This window comes from Enhydra lutris, unplaced genomic scaffold, assembly GCF_002288905.1.
Source record: "Enhydra lutris kenyoni isolate GAN:26980312 unplaced genomic scaffold, ASM228890v2 scaffoldscaffold75, whole genome shotgun sequence".
Taxonomy (NCBI): domain Eukaryota; kingdom Metazoa; phylum Chordata; class Mammalia; order Carnivora; family Mustelidae; genus Enhydra; species Enhydra lutris.
Window position 1 is genome coordinate 5,426,369 of NW_019154159.1, and position 16,746 is coordinate 5,443,114.

General features: G+C 64.0%; 2 protein-coding genes across 2 annotated transcripts; both read left to right on the forward strand.

Annotated features, from left to right (window-relative positions):
* The first annotated feature begins 1,813 nt into the window (after window positions 1-1,813).
* On the forward strand, window positions 1,814-5,287 carry LOC111160321 (mitochondrial ribosomal protein L12). The gene is made up of 5 exons (XM_022523335.1): window positions 1,814-1,970; window positions 2,545-2,731; window positions 2,893-2,979; window positions 4,619-4,753; window positions 4,903-5,287. The coding sequence occupies exons 1-5, from the start codon at window positions 1,897-1,899 to the stop codon at window positions 5,017-5,019; spliced, it is 600 nt and encodes a 199-aa protein (XP_022379043.1). The 5' UTR covers window positions 1,814-1,896; the 3' UTR covers window positions 5,020-5,287.
* A 2,979-nt stretch (window positions 5,288-8,266) lies between these two features.
* Window positions 8,267-15,594, forward strand: LOC111160416 (solute carrier family 25 member 10). Its single transcript, XM_022523518.1, has 11 exons — window positions 8,267-8,407; window positions 11,225-11,344; window positions 11,624-11,738; window positions 11,824-11,872; window positions 12,103-12,144; window positions 12,783-12,826; window positions 12,950-13,020; window positions 13,314-13,406; window positions 13,723-13,800; window positions 14,504-14,560; window positions 14,666-15,594. Exons 1-11 carry the CDS (start codon window positions 8,315-8,317, stop codon window positions 14,765-14,767), a joined length of 864 nt encoding a protein of 287 aa, XP_022379226.1. The 5' UTR covers window positions 8,267-8,314; the 3' UTR covers window positions 14,768-15,594.
* The last annotated feature ends 1,152 nt before the right edge of the window (window positions 15,595-16,746 follow it).

Consider the following 16,746-nt stretch of genomic DNA (forward strand, 5'->3'; position numbering starts at 1 on the left):
GCGTGGCTCCCTGCGGTCCGCGGGCACTCCTTGGCCTTCATGGGAGGGTGGGGGCTGTCTCCAGCTTCTCTGCTTCTGAGCTGCCATCTCATCCAGTGCCCCGAGTAGACGGAATGGAACACTGATAATAAAATGTCTTTCAACAAGTATCAGAGTGTCTGTTCAGGAGGAAGTTGGCGGGCAGCTGGTCCAGCTCTACAGGGGCAAGTAGGCACATGTCTAGGGCTGGCCTGGCTCCAGCCAGGCCTGGCCCCCAGGGCAGTCTCCAGGGGTGGGCACTGCTCTGGCAGGAGCTGCAGACCTGCTCCCTCCCTGAGACAGCCCCCCCCCCAGCTGTGCCCTTGGGGAGCCCAGCAGCAGTCCTCCCCATGACTCCTCTGCCCTGACTCCTTGAAGACTTGCAGAGCCCAAGGATGGAGTGTGACTCGCACACCAGAGCTGTAGTCTGGAAGAAAATGCCTTAAGATAGGGGCGCCTGGGGGGCTCAGTGGGTTAAAGCCTCTGCCTTCGGCTCAGGTCGTGATCTCAGGGTCCTGGGACGGAGCCCCGCATAGGGCGCTCTGCTCAGCAGGGAGCCTGCTTACCACCCCCGCCCCCCCCACGCAACCACCTCTTTGCCTACTTGTGGTCTGTCAAATAAATAAAATCTTAAAGAAAAAGCCTTAAGATACTGTAGACCCAGCCCCTGGTAACCAGAGTTCGGACCGTGTCCCACACCGTAAACACCTCTTAGGTGACCCAGCATTTGCTCTTCCATGGAGAAGTGGACTAATAGGCCGTCGGAGCTCGGACCAGAGGCAGGGCCGCGAGAGCTCTGCCTTCCTGATTTGTTAAGTGCTGCTCCGCGCCGGCTCGCAGAACAGCGGCTGGGAGAGGAGACTGACCAGCAGGGCAGGCGAGGGGCTGGGCTGAAGGCCCCGCGCCCCACCCGTGCGGAGTGTTTGGGAGCCGCAAAGGAAGGACGGCGGGAGTTCGGGCGGCTGGATGCGCAGTCAGGGCGTACGCGTTCCCTTCTCCCAGGTGAACCGCCAGCCCTCTCGCCCACGACCCCAACCCCCGACCCTTCCAGGCTCCATCACAACCCTTAGGGTCGTTGTCAGCAGAGAACCCCGAGTTCAACCGCCCAGACACGCGGGCCCAGGACGCGGCCTCGCTCGGTGGCTCCGGGGCAGCGTGACCCGAGAAAACTTAACTCCCGCGCTGGCGCCAAGGGCCGCCCTCTAGGGGGAGGAGGACGCCGAGGGCTGCCCAGAGGGCAGCGGAGCTCCCGGCGCTAGGTGACCCCGGCTGCGGGCGGCCAGGGCGGGCGTGGCCCCCACCTCGGGGCCTGCCGAGAAAGGTCACTTGGGACCCTCACGTCCGCCCCGCAGCGGAACCGAAACCCGGGGTCGACCGGCGCGAGGGTCCGGCGGGTGTCGGGGAGTAGGGGTCACAGCACTGTCCTCCCTGGCCGGACTGCTCCGGGGCCGGGAATGCCTCCCCGAGCCTCGGCCGTCTCGGCCTTCGTCCACCTTGCGAGGAGAGGGCCCCAGCTACTCAGCGTCCCGACCCAGGACCCCGACCCCAAATCCCAGCCGCAACCAACGAGCCTCCGCGCCTGCGCGGCTCGTCGCCCTGCGGGTAACCACAGAGAGCGAGCGGAAGCCGGCACGAGGTGCGGCTAGAGCGTCCTCTCTAGCTTTTTTTTCCGTTTCCCCGGCGGCCTCGTGGGCAAGAGCGTCCTCACGCAGCTCGAATGCTCGGCGGCCCCAGCGGCTAGAGCGTCCTCACTCACCTCGAATGCTCGGCGGCCCCAGCGGCTAGAGCGTCCTCACGCACCTCGAATGCTCCGCGGCCCCGGCGGCTAGAGCGTCCTCCTCCCGGGGAGCCGCGTGTGACCTTCCCGCCCGCGGACCGATGCTGCCCGCAGCCGCTCGCCCCATTTGGGGGCCGTGTCTCAGGCTTCAGGGCGCTGCGCTCCGTCTCGCCAGGTATCTCCGAGGGCTGGCGGGGTGGCAAGGTCGGGGGCCTCGGCCGGCAACTGAGGGTGCAGGTTGGGGGCGACGGCGGGCGGGAGGCCACCCCGACTCGCGGGTCCCGGCGGCGGTGCGGGGTCGCGAGGGCCCCCCTCCGCCCACTCCCTGCCTTCGCGGGCGGCTGAACGTGCTCGGGGTGGCTCCAGATGACCGTGCCCAAAGTCCCTGCCCCTCCACGGGGCTCGGTTTCCCGCGCAGCCCCAAGGCCGTGGTAGGGCTTCCGTCGGCGGGTAGGCGTCGAGCCGCCCGAGGGCCCACGCGTCGAAGCGGCCTTCCTGTGACCGGACGCATTCAGGTCCCCGTCCTGCTCCCGCGGGCAGGTAGCGCGTCCACCCGGAAACTAACGCACCTGCAAGTCCGTGCGTGGGTTTCTGAGACTCGGGGAAGAACTTAAGGAGGCCGGGAGCCCCCTGGTCCGCCTGAACCCCGCATCCGAGAACCCTGGGCTGGGACCAAGGAGCCAGACCTGAGCTGCTGCGCCCCCCGCCGTCCGGGCCACCGGCTGACGGCCGTGTTGGTGGGGGGCTAGGCAACAGGTGCCGCGCGTCTGCACTGTGCGGCTGATGAGATGCAGCAGCCGTCGAAGGGGGGAGGCCCTCGCCGGTGCCCCCCTGGATAACGCACCCAAGGAGTACCCCCCCAAGATCCAGCAGCTGGTCCGGGACATCGCCAGCCTGACGCTCCTGGAGATCTCCGATCTCAACGAGCTTCTGAAGGTATCACACCCCGGGGCCCCTGCCCTGTTTCCGCTCTATGTGGGGAGCATCAGACTGTCCGAAGCGCGCTCCCCAAGTGCGAGGGCCGCGCCGGGCTTGTGGTGTGGGTGTGTTTGAACGTGGCGGGCAGCCGCTGAGATTGCTCTCCCTTCTCCCTGCAGAAAACGCTGAAGATCCAGGATGTCGGACTCATGCCGATGGGCGGCACGGTGCCTGGAGCTGCTCCTGCTGCCTCAGCAACCCCCGAGGTGAGCACAGGCCAGGGGCCCCCACAGAAGGGTGCCACCACGTCACGTGGCCACATTTCTCTCATTGTCCCTCATCTTGGGCCTGCATCCGCCGACACATCCCACAAAGTTGTGTGTTCTCCCTGTGGGCCCCCTGCAGCCTGCTTGGGACTCCTTCCCTGCCAAGGACATGCAGGTCCCTGCCCACACGGAGACCGTGCTTCTTGTTGAATGAAACAAGAGGAAAAAGAAAAATTTTGTTGCACAGCAAAACATCATAAGTGCAGGGGAAAAGGTAGGGAAGATCAAGGGGAGGGTTACAGCTTCAAGGAAGGCTACAAGAAGGAGGTGACCCCGTGGGGGAGATTTGAGGCATATGGGAAGAGAGCAGAGTTCCCAGCAGAGGGCCAGCGTCCACGAGAGCCGTGGGGCACAGTCATGGCTGAACCACAGATTGGGGGGTTGGGCGGTGGGCAGGTTTGGTTCTCCACGAAGAAACCAGCAGCTCTGAAGTCACGCGCTTTTGTTGTGGTTTTTGTTTCCTTGGGGGGGAAATTCCAAAGTTATCAACCGGTACAAAGAACAATCCGTATACTTATCATCCAGCCCCAATAGCAATAAGGTTTCACCATATTTACTTCGCTTTTCCCTTGGTGCTTAAGGCACATGTCTGGTTTGTCTTTTCTCTGTGTGCTCCAGTCCGTATCTCTAAAACCGAGGTGTTTTCTTAATAAAGCCACGAGCCGTGTGTGCAACAAACGTCATTAATGGTGATTTTCTAGCTCAGATATCCAGATCAGCTGATGGTCCCAGAGTCCGTAGCATGGTCTACCCCAGTCTAAGTACGGTCTGTGGGTCGCATCTGGTCCCTGGGTCTGTGAAGTCTGGCTCCTGTCCTCAGTCTGCTTTCCGTGGGCATCCCCTAGGTCAGGGGTCCAGTAGAGGGTCCCACGTCCCAGACGTGTCTGAGGGTTCCAGTGGCATCCGCCCCGCCCCCACCTGCTGTGAACTGGTGGCTTTACAGGGTGACAGGAATCAGGCTGAGCATTTGGGGCAAAAGGAGAGACAGAATTACTGTGGAATTTCTGGTCTGAACTGAAACGCTTCTGAGAATGAAAGGACACTGTTAACAACCTGGGGGCAAATCCAAACCAGGACTGCCCCAGGCTGCTGGGCCACGCGCCCTGCTCCGTGGCAGTGCTGCCACTGCGCCTGTGACAGCAGGGGCTCCTCCCACCCTCCCCTTGCGGGTCACTTGGTGAAGGTGGAGTGCAGCTGCCTGTCACTTTGTCACCCACAAGTGATTGGGGTTTGGCTGAGGACGGGAACACTGCTGTTTCCCTGACACGCTGCTGGACAAGAGCTGTTGGTGGCCCCCTGCCTGTCCCCCACATTCCAGCTTTGGCGGGATGAGGGAACTTGAGCCGGTGGCAAGGAGGGAGGCAGAGTCAGAACAGCCTCTGGGAGACGGCAGCCTTCCCAGCGAGGGAGCCGGGTCTCAGCTGGGGGGTGTGTGAGGGAGGGAAGGCTCTGGGTGGTTCGCTTCCTGCGGGAACGGCAGGCCTTGCTGGCCTGGCTTTGGGGCCTGGGGTTACAGGACAGGGCTGCCCAGGAGCAGATGTGCCTGCTTTACCCAGTGCTCGCTCGCTCCCTCCCCGAGGTGGCAGAAGACGACGTCCCCACACGGAAAGAACAGACGCATTTCACCGTCCGCCTGACAGAGGCAAAGCCTGTGGACAAAGTGAAGCTGATCAAGGAGATCAAGAACTACATCCAGGGCATAAACCTCGTTCAGGTGAGCCCCACGTGCTGCACGGGCCCCCCTCAGCGCTGCACGGGCCCCCCTAGCTGTCCCTAACGTGTGAATGGCACCGGGACTGGCTCCTTCTGGGGCAGGTCAGTTGCAGTCCCCCAGGACCCATTTCTGACTTTGCTCTGTGGCAGGCAAAGAAGCTGGTGGAATCCCTGCCCCAGGAAATCAAAGCCAATGTCTCCAAGGCCGAGGCGGAGAAGATGAAGGCGGCCCTGGAGGCGGTGGGCGGCACCGTGGTTCTGGAGTAGGCCAGCTCTGAGGACCGGTGGACAGGGGTGCCTGAGACCTGGGTGAGGCCCCAGCATCTGGGCCCCGCTGGTGGGAGCGGCCTCCGGACAGAATGACGGCACTGGTGCCCATGGGCCAACTCCGTCAGGCGGATGGACCTGCTGAGCCTGGAGGCGCGGCTCCTGTGTGAGCGAGCACCAGGGAGATGGACTCTAGAACATACTGCGGTCAACGCACACCCCCTGGTGGCCACTGAGAAAAATACATTGTTTGGGCGCGGTGTGTGCAGAGTGGTGTTTGGGTGTGCCATGCTGAGCCGGCTAAGGTGGCCCCCTCATTGCCCAGCAGGACATGTGGGGGTCACCGGCGGTCTTTGGGTCCTTTGTGTGCAGGGCCCTGACCTCCCAGGGCTGGCAGGAGCACACCGTGGGGTGTGGGCAATGCCCGTCCTGCCTGGGGGGTGGCAGCTGGCATGTGGCTGATAGCAGATCATCCCCCAGGAAGTGGGCATGGGGCACCTGTGGTGGTCTTTAGCAGACCGAGAATGGCAGACCTCTGTATCCCCTTCCTGGCCACGCTGGAAGAATGATCTGCAAGGACAGGGCTGTGGGACTGGAAGGGGACATCGCATTGGGAGAGAACCCCTCAGGACAGGCGTGGGGAGCTGCTGTGCTTCTAGGGGATGTGTGCCCAGCACCCCAGCACACAGAGAACATGCTTCCTGCTGAGCTCTATAAGAAGGCTGCTCCCTGACTCCGAGAACCCCACTGGCCCAGTCTGTGGCCCCAGCCGGCCTGGAGAGTTAATGATTCACCATCAGCAGATCTGGTGGGCCCATCCCTCAACCGGTGCCTACTAGGCCACTTGGAACAGGTATGGCTGGCCCTGCACCCTGCCGACCCAGCTGCATCTTCTGGGGGAAGGGAGTGGTCTGAACTCAGTCCTCAGCCGGCCTTGGCAGGTCGCATGCGGAGTCTGCGTGTTCTCTGAGCCCCCTTGCTTTTGCAGGGGAGTTGGGGTGATGGGGAGTCCCTACTCCTGCTCCATGCTGGCTGGACTGGGGATGGCTGCTCGGAAGAGCAGGTGATGCTGAACCCCAGGGCGGTGAGGCTCTCAGGCCAGCCCCATTCTGCCTGCCCAACACTGGGCTCGGGCGGTGCTCACGTGTTCTTCGCTTGGGGCAGTCTGCCTGACCTCTGGTCCTACCCCCATCCCTCCTGCTCTGGTCTGCAGTTGGCCAATAAAGTTGTGTCTCCGACTTGGCAATAGATGGGGTGTGCCCTGAATCCCTGGGAGGTCACGTGACCTTGGCCCCTGGGCTCAGCAGAGGGGTGGGTCTGCTGTGCGTCCTGAGTCGCGGTGACAGCACCCACACAAAACCTTACAGGTCCGTCAGATCCTGGTGGCAGTGCAGGTTAGTGAAACCTGGAAGAGGGAGATCTGGAGCTTTTGCCCATTCCAGGGACTCTGGTGTCTGCCTGGCCCCCCCACGTGGCCCCATCGGTCCTCCCTAAGCAGCCTGAGGACGAGGGAATGCAGCAGTGGAGACGGGCCCCACCTGAGAGGCCTGGCCGGGCAGCCTTGTTTTCAAGACCTCACCTGACCTGCCCATCTAAGACTTTGGGTTCATGAACAAGTCATTAGAATCCATTTGAGAATTCACCTGGGGACCCTTGACTTCGCTGACGTACAGCTTGCAAAGTGCCACCTTTTTCTTAAAAAGGTTCCCCATATTTGGTGCATTTTCCATTTCCCAGCATTCCTCCACCCCTGGACTGCTCTCCCCAAGCCTTGCCAGGCCTCAAGGGAGTTCCAGGTTGCGATGTGCTGGGCTGCTGTTCTTGGCATTTTCAGCGTTCGGGTCTTTTCAGGCCGCTCCCTGCAGCCCACTGATCTGGCGTGTGACCTGTCTCTAAGAACAAAAGCCGTAGGTGTGGAAGCCGCCTCGTGGATGACGCATTGCTCACTTTTGTCGCATAGCTTTCGCTGTGTGTCTCGCACCTTCTGTTTTTGTTTTGCGCTTTTTTAATGGAATTGCTTTTCCTAAAGTAATTTCAGTTTGTTTATTGCTGATATGTAGAAATACAATTGAATTTTTTTTTTTAAGTAAGCTGTATGCCCAATGTGGGGCTTGAACTCAGAACCCCAAGAACAAAAGTCACATGCTCTTGGAACGGAGCCAGCCAGGTGCCTCCTCTCTGGCTTCCGGGAAATTGCTGTGACCCTCCCCCACTGTGCCCACCCCTGCCCTGACCCGCACCTTCCTGTGGGAGGGGTCTCCGGCTTGGTGGTCTCTGGGTCCTTGTGCCCGGCTGGAAGGGGACCCCGGGGTGCAGATTCCCACCTTGCCCAGCAGGTGCGTCTTTGGCCTAGAGCACACTCGCGCCTCCTATTTGCTGGCTGGTGGAATGAGAGTGGGGACCTGGGGGCACGCAGACTCCCAATGCCACCTCCCAGAAGCCGGCACCCGCCATGGCTCAGAACTTCCCGTCTCCTCGTCCCCCTCCAGGACGGCTGCCTGGGGCGTCTGGTCAGAGCACACCTGAGGCTGCACTTGGCAGGGAGCACCGGAGGTCGGCTAGTGTTCCCGAACTGTCCTTTGCCCCTAGTTTCCCTGTAATCCGCAGACTGGCTCCGGGAAGGTTTTTTGCCACCCCCACCCCCGCATGCACGTGTCCCAGGGCTGACCCCTAGGGCCTGCGTGGTGGGGCTGGGACGCTGGGTGCAAGGTCAGGGCCGCAGCTGGTGCGGGCTGTTTGCAGGAGGCCGGCCTTCGGGTGTGTCAGGGACTGGCCGGGCGCCGAGGCCGCTCCTCCGCGTTGACCTTTGGAGACCTGCCCTAGGCGTGGGGGTGACCCTGCAGGGGCGGAGGCGGGGGCGGGGGGGGACGCCGGGTTCCCGGGGGCAGTGGAGCAGGCCCACCCAGCAGGCTCCCAGGAGTTGGTGCAGGGGCGGGGGGGGCCTGGCCATGCCCAACCCCCTCGGCACAGCTGCAGGCGGCTCTGCGGTGCCCAGTCGACTCGGCTGCCGGGACGCGGCCGCTTTAAGACGCGGGCGGTCCGCCCCGCCCCCGGCCCGAGGTGGGGTCTCGCCGGCCCCGCCCCTGGCCCCGCCCCCAGGGCCGCGCGGGCGCATTGGCTGCGCGGGGCGCGGGTGGCTGGTAGCGCTTTGAACTCGGCGCGGGCGGCGGTGCGGGCCGGGGTCCGGGGCGGGAGTTGGGGTCCGGTCGCGGCTGGGCGGAGGCCGGGGCCGGGCTGCGGGCAGCAGTAGCCGCGAGCGGGCCGCCGGCGCTCCCGGGCGCCCGCGGCGCGGGCCATGGCGGCGGAGGCGCGCGTGTCGCGCTGGTACTTCGGGGGACTGGCCTCCTGCGGGGCCGCCTGCTGCACGCACCCGTTAGACCTGCTCAAGGTGAGGCCGGCGCGGGCCGCGCGGGGGCGGGGGCGGGGGCGGGGGCGGGGGGCGGGCGGGAGGGGCTGCGGGGGGCGGCGGCGAGGCGCGGGGGGCCGCCCGCCCCTGGGCACTGACCCGTCTAGCCCCGCATCGGCCCAGGAGGGCCTGAGACCTGGGGCCGCCTTGCGGTTCTCTGCCCCCGCCGGAGACCCTGCCCACTCCGCGGCGGAGGTGCCCCTTGTCGGGGACCGCGGGTCGCGTCCAGTGTCGGTCGTGCCCCATACCACCTGTGTGACCTTGGGCTGTCCGCTTGGCCTTTCTGAGTCCGTTTCCATCCCGCAGCTCTAAGGACAGGAGTCCCCCGGGTTTGGAGTGGAGGGGTTGGTTCTGTGGGGTGCGCGCTTGGTGGCTCTAGCACACCCGGCGCATGGGCCAGGTGGCCTCCCCGCCCGGTGGGTACCCAGCGCACAATGACGGGATGGGACCCGTCCCTGCAGGTCCCTGCCTCGGGCTGCTTCCTCCTGAGCTGGGAGGGCACCTGGAAGCCGCAGACTCTGCCCACGCAGGTCCTGCTCTCGGGGCCGGCAGGAAGCATTCACACTCATTTTACTTTTTTTAGGAAAAGTGCTTGTGGGGCAGTATGAGACAGAGCTGCTCTTGTCTCCCAGGGCCAGCCAAGGGGGGTTTGTTTTCTGTCCCTTTTTCACTACAAAGAAGAAAGGGCCAATGATGCAAAGCCTGGTCTGCCCAGGAGGCCCTGCCCTGGGGACCCTGGGGCCAGGGGGCAGCTCCCCGGCCACCTCATTCCCTCCCCACCCCCTGCACAGCAGCCTGACCCCCATACTCACTCCCTGGGAGGGACTGGCGCCTGTGGCCCGGTTCACCCAGACCTCAGCCTCCTGCCAGGCCCCCGCCGCGGCCCTCCTCCACCTGAGGACCTGTTTCTTCCAGCAGCCATTGTTCTAAATGGAGGGGATGGACTTCCCCAGTGAAAACACAAACCAAACCACCAGTCAGGGCAGGACTAGCCGACATGGGGGCTGGAGGTGGTGGCCCCACTGGCGCACCTGACACCTGGCTTGTCCTGCGAGAGGCCTGAGAGGCCCCGGGGGATGCAGTGATCACTGAGAGAGGAGGTGACAGTGAACAGAAAACTGCTTTTTGGTTTGAGAAAGGAGAAACCTCCTCATGTCTGTTTTGCTTTGCTTTCCCGTTGCCCACGCAGGCCTGCGCCGCCCCAGGGTTCGGCTCTGTGTCTGACTGTGGGGGACGCAGCTTCCAAGGGCCCTGTCCACTGTCCGAGGCTCCTTGGGGCTTCGCTGCCCCATGCCCTGCCCCCTGGTGCTGTTTTGCTGCAGAATGCCCCCAGGAGGGAGGTCAAGGGAGGCAGGCAGCCACAGGACTCTGACTGCTGCTGGCCGGGGGAGGACGCAGCCCTCTGCGGGGGAGGGGCGGGCAGCAGGCAGTGTGGCAGCCTTGGAGGCCACTGGAGAAATGACTTTACAGCTCTTTGAACTATCCCTTTGCCCCATGCCCTGGCTCAGTCTCACAGCTGCTTCTCGCCTGGACAAGGGCTGCTTTCCGAGTGGACGCCTTGCCCCCAGGCCCAGTGTCCTCTGTCCTGTCCAACTAGCCGTTGCGGCTGAGCGGAGCACAAAGCACTCGCCATCCCTCCCCACCTTCGCTGCCCCACCAGCTAGAGCAGGCATTGGCTCCAGTCCAGGGGTAAAATGGGGCCCACACCCAAGGCCCTGGGAAGGGAAGGGAAGAAGGAAGGGAAAGGTACACCCACCAGCTACTTAATCCTCATAGCACACTGAGGGAAACTGAGGCAGGAGGGTCCGTAACCTCCCCGAGCAGGCCCAGCCAGAACATGACTGGGGCCGGACAGAGTGGGGCGTACGAGGACAGACTCCGGGGTGGCCGTGCCCTGGCCCTCCCAGGAGCGTCCCTTCCTGTCTCCCCCACTGGACTCCCAGCATCTCTTCCAAGCCCATCATGTTTCTTCAGCCTAACTTTTTTTTTTACGATTATATTTATTTATTTGACAGAGAGACTGTGAGAGAGGGAACACAAGCAGGGGGAGTGGGAGAGGGAGAACCCGGCTCCCCACCCAGCCGGGAGCCCGATGAAGGGCTCGATCCCAGGACCTCGGGATCACGACCTGAGCCAAAGGCAGCCGCTTAACAGCTGAGCCCCCCTAGACACCCTGTCCCCATAATTTTTGATCCCTCTTGAGAAGTGGCATGGCTAAGAAATGGGGCTCTGGAGGGGCGCCTGGGTGGCTCAGTGGGTTAAACCTCTGCCTTCAGCTCGGGTCATGATCTCAGCGTCCTAGGACGGAGCCCCGCGCATCGCATCGGGCTCTCTGCCCAGCAGGGAGCCTGCTTCTCCCCCACCCCCGCCTGCCTCTCTGCCAGCCTGTGGTCTCTGTCTGTCAAATAAATAAATAAATAAATAAATTTTGAAAAGAAAAAGACACGGGGCTCTGGAGTCCCCTAGCCGGGGTCTGCATCCTGCCTCAGTGTCCTTGTCAGCATGGGACTGAGGACCCCGCTCCTGCCGTGCGTCGTGAGGACCCAGACGCGTGTGCGGACTGTTTCTCGCAGGCCTGGCGGGCTCCCCGGTGTTGTCACTCATAAGGCGGCATAGGGTGGAATGCAGGTTGGTGCCCAGTGTGGGCGTGGAGTCCCAGCTGGGCACCCGTAGGAGACCTCTGTGTCTCTCTTTGCCTCGGTTTCCCGTCTCTAAACTGCGTCTTCGTGTGGCTGTAAGAGCGGTGGGTGGCGGGAGAGGGCCGGGCGCGGAGCCGGCGGCGAGCAGCTGTCCCCGCAGGTGCACCTGCAGACGCAGCAGCGGGTGAAGCTGCGCATGACGGGCATGGCGCTGCGGGTGGTGCGCTCCGACGGCGTGCTGGCGCTCTACAATGGCCTCAGCGCCTCCCTGTGCCGACAGGTGCCTCGGGCTCCCCTCCCGGGACGCTGGGTGGGCAGGGCGCCCGGCTCTCAGAGCTGGCTCACGACCTCCCCTGAGAGATGGGGAGACTGAGCCCGGGGAGGGAAACCCTGATGCGGCCGGCCCGGGTTTGCGCATCCGCTCAGTCACGCGCCGACCCAGTCGCTTGCTGACCGTGGGGCCTTGGGAGGGTCCTTCCCTGCCCCGTGGCCCATGATGGGGGGCGGGGGGGCGGACGGGCTGCGCCTCCTGTGCCCTCTGAGCACCCTGTTCCCCCAGATGACCTACTCCCTGACCCGGTTCGCCATCTATGAGACCGTGCGGGACCACGTGAGCAAGAGCAGCGAGGGGCCCCTGCCCTTCTACAAGAAGGTTTTGCTGGGTGCCATCAGCGGTGAGCTGCCAGCCGGGCCGGGGGGTGGGGGCGCACGTGGGCATCACCCAGCGTCCCATGTGGGCTCTGGGCTCTGTCGTCCCAGGTTGCATTGGCGGCTTCGTGGGGACGCCCGCGGATATGGTCAATGTCAGGTCAGTGTGTGCCCCGCCCCCGCCAAGGTCAGGGTCTTTCCTGACTCCTGACGGGGCGGGGGGCTTACTCTCTGGTGTCCGCGGTGGGTTCAGCTTGGAACAAGCGCTTGGACCTTGGGGTCCTGGACCCAGGGGTGGGAGCAGGGGGCGGGGCGAGCCCCGCAGCTCGCTGGCCTCTGTGTGGGGCGTGCCTCGCCCCTGCCGCCCCTGAGCCGGTGTGGTGGTTTCAGGATGCAGAACGACATGAAGCTGCCCCTGAGTCAGCGTCGCAAGTGAGTAGCCGGGCCGGGCTCTACTCTGGTTTGTGGGGGGCTGCTGGGGGCACGGGGCAGGGAGACCTGAGCAGCTCTGCCGGGCCCCAGCTGGGAGTCCCAGCAGGCCCTGCTGCGTGTGGCGTCCCTGGGAGCGGCAGAGACGGCTGACCCGGCGCACATCTGCCCTGAGTCAGGAGGGCTTCTGTTCCTTTCCGGGGCGCTGGGGTGGAGGCTGGCTACATTCCCCTGCCTTTCTGGTATCTTGTACTTGTTCACAGGAAGGACCGTTTACAAATTTAAGTGACTTTGGGCCTTTAAAAAGGTTGGGAGCTGGGGTTTTTTGTTTTTTGTTTTTTAACGGTAAAAATATTTTTCATAAAGTCTGAGATCCTGTTGATTCCAAGGCTGTTACGGACTGACACCCCAGCTAGAGTAGGCATGGGCTTCAGTCCAGGGGCAAAATGGGGCTCCAGGCTGGCCCCCCCACCCTCTCACCCTAAGGAACAGCCCACAGCCAGGCCCAGCCTCGGGGGGTCTTCAGGCACGGTCGTCCCCTGCCCCCGTGGGAGCTGCGTGGCTCTCCCCATGGAGGGCCCTCCCGTGGGGGCCAGTGGGCAGGGAAAGCCTCACACGGGCCCATGGTCTGTCCTTGGCAGCTACGCCCACGCTGTGGACGGCTTGTACCGTGTGGCCCGGGAAGGTAAGAGGAGCAGGCCCTGTGTTTGGGGGGTCCCAGGAGGCAGAAGGGCCTGGGAGTGTCGTGCAGGACCTGGGGGAGGCCGGGGGGCACTGGGCTGGGCGCCTGACCTTCGTTCTCCGGCAGAGGGTCTGAAGAAGCTGTTCTCGGGCGCCAGCATGGCATCCAGTCGAGGGATGCTAGTCACCGTGGGCCAGGTGGGGCTCCTGCTGGTGGGGGGGGCTCTCGGGGCGGCATCTGGGGGACCCGCCCTCAGCCCCTGGAGAGGTGGTGGAGGAAGGCCGTGGGCTCGGACCACACACGGGGGCTGGGGAGGTGGGTAGGCCCCTCCCGGTCCGGCCTCCCCCATCTGCCTGGTCACAGTGACCGTGGAGACGTGCTGCGGAGCAGGCGCCTGGTCAGTCCCGGTGACGTCCCTGTGGGCCCCTGTCTGCTCTCCCTGGAGCTGGGAGCCATCCCACGGGCCCTGCTCACCGCTCCACCCCTGCAGCTGTCCTGCTACGATCAGGCCAAGCAGCTGGTGCTCAGCACCGGGCACCTGCCTGATGGCGTCCTCACTCACCTTGTCGCCAGCTTCATCGCGGTGAGTGCTGGGCCTGGCCGTCGGGGGCCTGGGGCCGACCAGCCTCGGGAGCTGAGGGTGCCTGGGACGAGGCCGGGGCTCGGGAGGCAGGAGGCTATGGGCAGGCGTGGCGGAGGTCCCTCTCGGGCCGCATGTGTCGGTGGGCGCCCAGGCTCCGGAGCCCCAGCCGAGATGGCTCTGAGTGACTCCCAGTGTCCCGGGGTCCTGCAGCTCTGAGGGTACCTCCGGGGGTCCGGGCCGGGGCTTCTGAGGGGAGGACGAGGGGTGCCGGCACACTCCGCCCAGCAGGCCCATTGGTGCTAAGCTCCCCCCGTAGGGTGGGTGTGCCACGATCCTGTGCCAGCCCCTGGACGTCCTGAAGACGCGTCTCATGAATGCCAAGGGCGAGTATCAGGTGAGTGGCGGCTGCAGGCACCATTCCCCTCGACAGTACAGGTGTGGGGGTGGGGACGGGGGACCCGGGAGGGGTCCCCACACTGCCACCCTCGGCCTCCGTGGCTGGGTGCACCTGTGTCCCCATCCTGGCATGTGGCTGAGGCTTTCTCTCCCGCTGCTGTTCCAGCCAGCCGTGCAGCAGCCCTTGGCCCTGTGTGTTTTTAAAGATTTTATTTTTTTAAGTAGGCTCCCGTCCAGTGTGGGGCTTGAACTCACGGCCCTGAGATCAAGAGCTGCGTGCTGTACCAGCAGCCGGGAGGGTGGCCCCTGTGTGTGTTTAAATCTGATTCCTTGCTGTGTCACGAGCTGGCGGGTTCACTGAAGTCAGTGAAAGTCGGTGGGGTGCCACGATCAAGCGGGCCGGCCAGACCCCGGGGCCCCTGCATGACCTCATCAGTGTCCTTACTGGGCCCTATGCCTCTTGCCAGATGCCCCCCCACCGTGTGGGGCCGCCATGCACTGTGGGTGCCCAGAGCGTCACCTGTGCCCGGTTCTGCTGTGTCAGCGGGGCTGGTGGCAGTGACCTTGCCTGCCTGCTGTCATGATCTTTGAGGCCCGGCCGCTCACTGCGCAGGGCCCCTGGCCGGTGCTGGGGGAGGGGCTGTCATGTGCGCCTTGAGAAAAACAGCTCTTTTTATTGCTTAATTCTGTGTTTTCTGCAGGGTGTTCTCCACTGCGCAGTAGAGACAGCAAAGCTGGGGCCGCTGGCCTTTTACAAGGTGGGCCGTTGGTGGGGGCGGGGCTGCGGGGCGGGGCTGCGGGGCGGGGCTGCGGGGCGGGGCGGGCCCTGGGGTTCCCCTCACTTCCTGCTTCCTGGTCCCCAGGGCCTCCTGCCTGCCGGCATCCGCCTCATGCCGCACACAGTGCTGACGTTTGTGTTCCTGGAGCAGCTCCGCAAGCACTTCGGCATCAAAGTGCTTTCCTGATGGGGGGGGGGAAGGGGCGACCCCGCACCCAGGAGGGTTGGTGGGCTGAGCGCTGCCCGTGTGCCCAGGCCTCCGTCCTCCCGGGCCCCCCACCCTGGCCTTCCCCCATGGGCTCCGGCCGCACCCAGCCTACCTGGGCCGGAGATCCTTCCAGAATCCTCCGTCCCCTCCACTTTCTGCCTGCCCTCCCCAGGCTCTCCCTACCTGGCATTCCGGGGGACCCCCATGTCCTCCCCCAGGCACAGTAATGACCCAGAGGGGAGGTGTCCAGGCCCTGGGTTTGGTTCTCTCCTCCCCCAGTAGCCGGCTCACCCTGGAGGTGGGCTGTTCTCCAGTCTGAGGCCTTCAGCAGCAGCTTCCATCCAGGGATGGGTGGCGATGGAGGGGGTACCGACCCCCCAGCACAGCTCAGCAGACTCGGGGTGCGCACAGGCACTTTTATTTCTGGAGAGGGACCGTAGCTCTTCTGACATTCTCAAAGGCAGCTGTGCCCCCCAGCACCGGGGCCCCTGGGCAGACGGCACTGGGCAGAACCACCAAGTCCAGGAGGGAGGGTGGGCGCATGGCCCATGGGCACCAGGTTGCTTTAACGAGTAATTTCACGGAAACCTCTCAGCGCCGGGAGCCTGCTGCCGCCTTCAGGGAGCAGGCAGCGCCCCACACGCTGTCCGCGCCTCCCCCAGCTCCCCATGCAGGGGCCCACTCTGTGCGGCCAGCGGCTGCCCACAGAGCACCCCCCAGCCTGAGTTCTGGCACCAGGCAGCCTGTCCCCACACCCCGCAAGGGGTTCTCTGCAGGGTGTCAATAAAGGACCGCGCAGTGCTCCACACCCCGTGTCTGTGTGCGGGCTCTGGCCTGCGAGACCCGTTCTGCCCCCTCCAAAGAGGCTATCCGGTTCTGGGGGGCAAGGCTGAGGGCCCAGAGGGAGAAAGAGGCCCCAGCCTGACCGCGTACATCGGGGAGGGCTGTGGGTGGAGGAACTGGGGGGGATGGGGACGGGCAGGGTATGCACTCTGGGGGTTCAGTTGGATCCAAGTTCCCACGGACCCCCCGGGCCTCCTCAGCAAGCACCTGGGTGCTACAAGACACCCCCTGCTCCCCGTTGGGTCTGGCCAGCTGCCCTGGGAGCCCTGCTCTGGGCTGTGTGAGGAGCCCCAGAGGCTGGGCACACCCTTGGACAGACCGGGGGGGGGGGGGGGGCAGAGTGGGTGTGGGGGCCACCCAGAGGCCTTCCAAAGTTGCAGACAGGCGGATGCCACCCTTGGCGGAACCTTGGGACATGGGACCTTGGACTCCTGGTTCTGGAGCGCTGTGGGTGCGCGTCCGGTGTCAGCGGGAATCTCCGTAGAGCTACTGTGGTGGCAGGGCCCCTGCCCTGCATCCCCCTAGCCCCGCGTCCCCCCAGCTGCAGCAGGAGCGCGCACCGGCCCTGCGCCCCCCGCATTATTTGGAAGCAAATTCTGGACTCGGAGTCATTTATAGATAAAAGCTTCAGTGCCTGTATCTAAAAATGGTCTTTTGGGGCACCTGCCTGGCTCCTTGGGTTAATTGACTTTTGGTCTCGGCTCAGGCCATGATCTCAGGGTCGTGGGATTGAGCCCCATGTCAGGCTCTGCTCGGCACAGCATCAGCTTGGGAATCCATCTCAAATAAGTCCTTAGAAATAGTTTCAAAAAATGCGACCGTTACTCCAGTAACCGTCTTCCTACTCATGTAGGAACAGGAACGTCAGTCTTTATCCTCAAATCTCCTGTTACACTTTGAAAGAGCTGGTTTCCTGGAAATCAGTCCAGGCCTGCGTGTGTCCCTCCTGTCCCTTCTCTGCCTGTCCTCAGTCCTGCAGCCTGTCCTGGAACTCAGCACCCTCGTCCCTGAGTTTCCTAAAACTGGCAATAATCTGGATCCGGGTCCCATTTCTGAGCAAAGGACCTGGTGTGGGGTGTGGTTCCTGTGTCCATGCTAAGGGTCTTGGGGTCTGG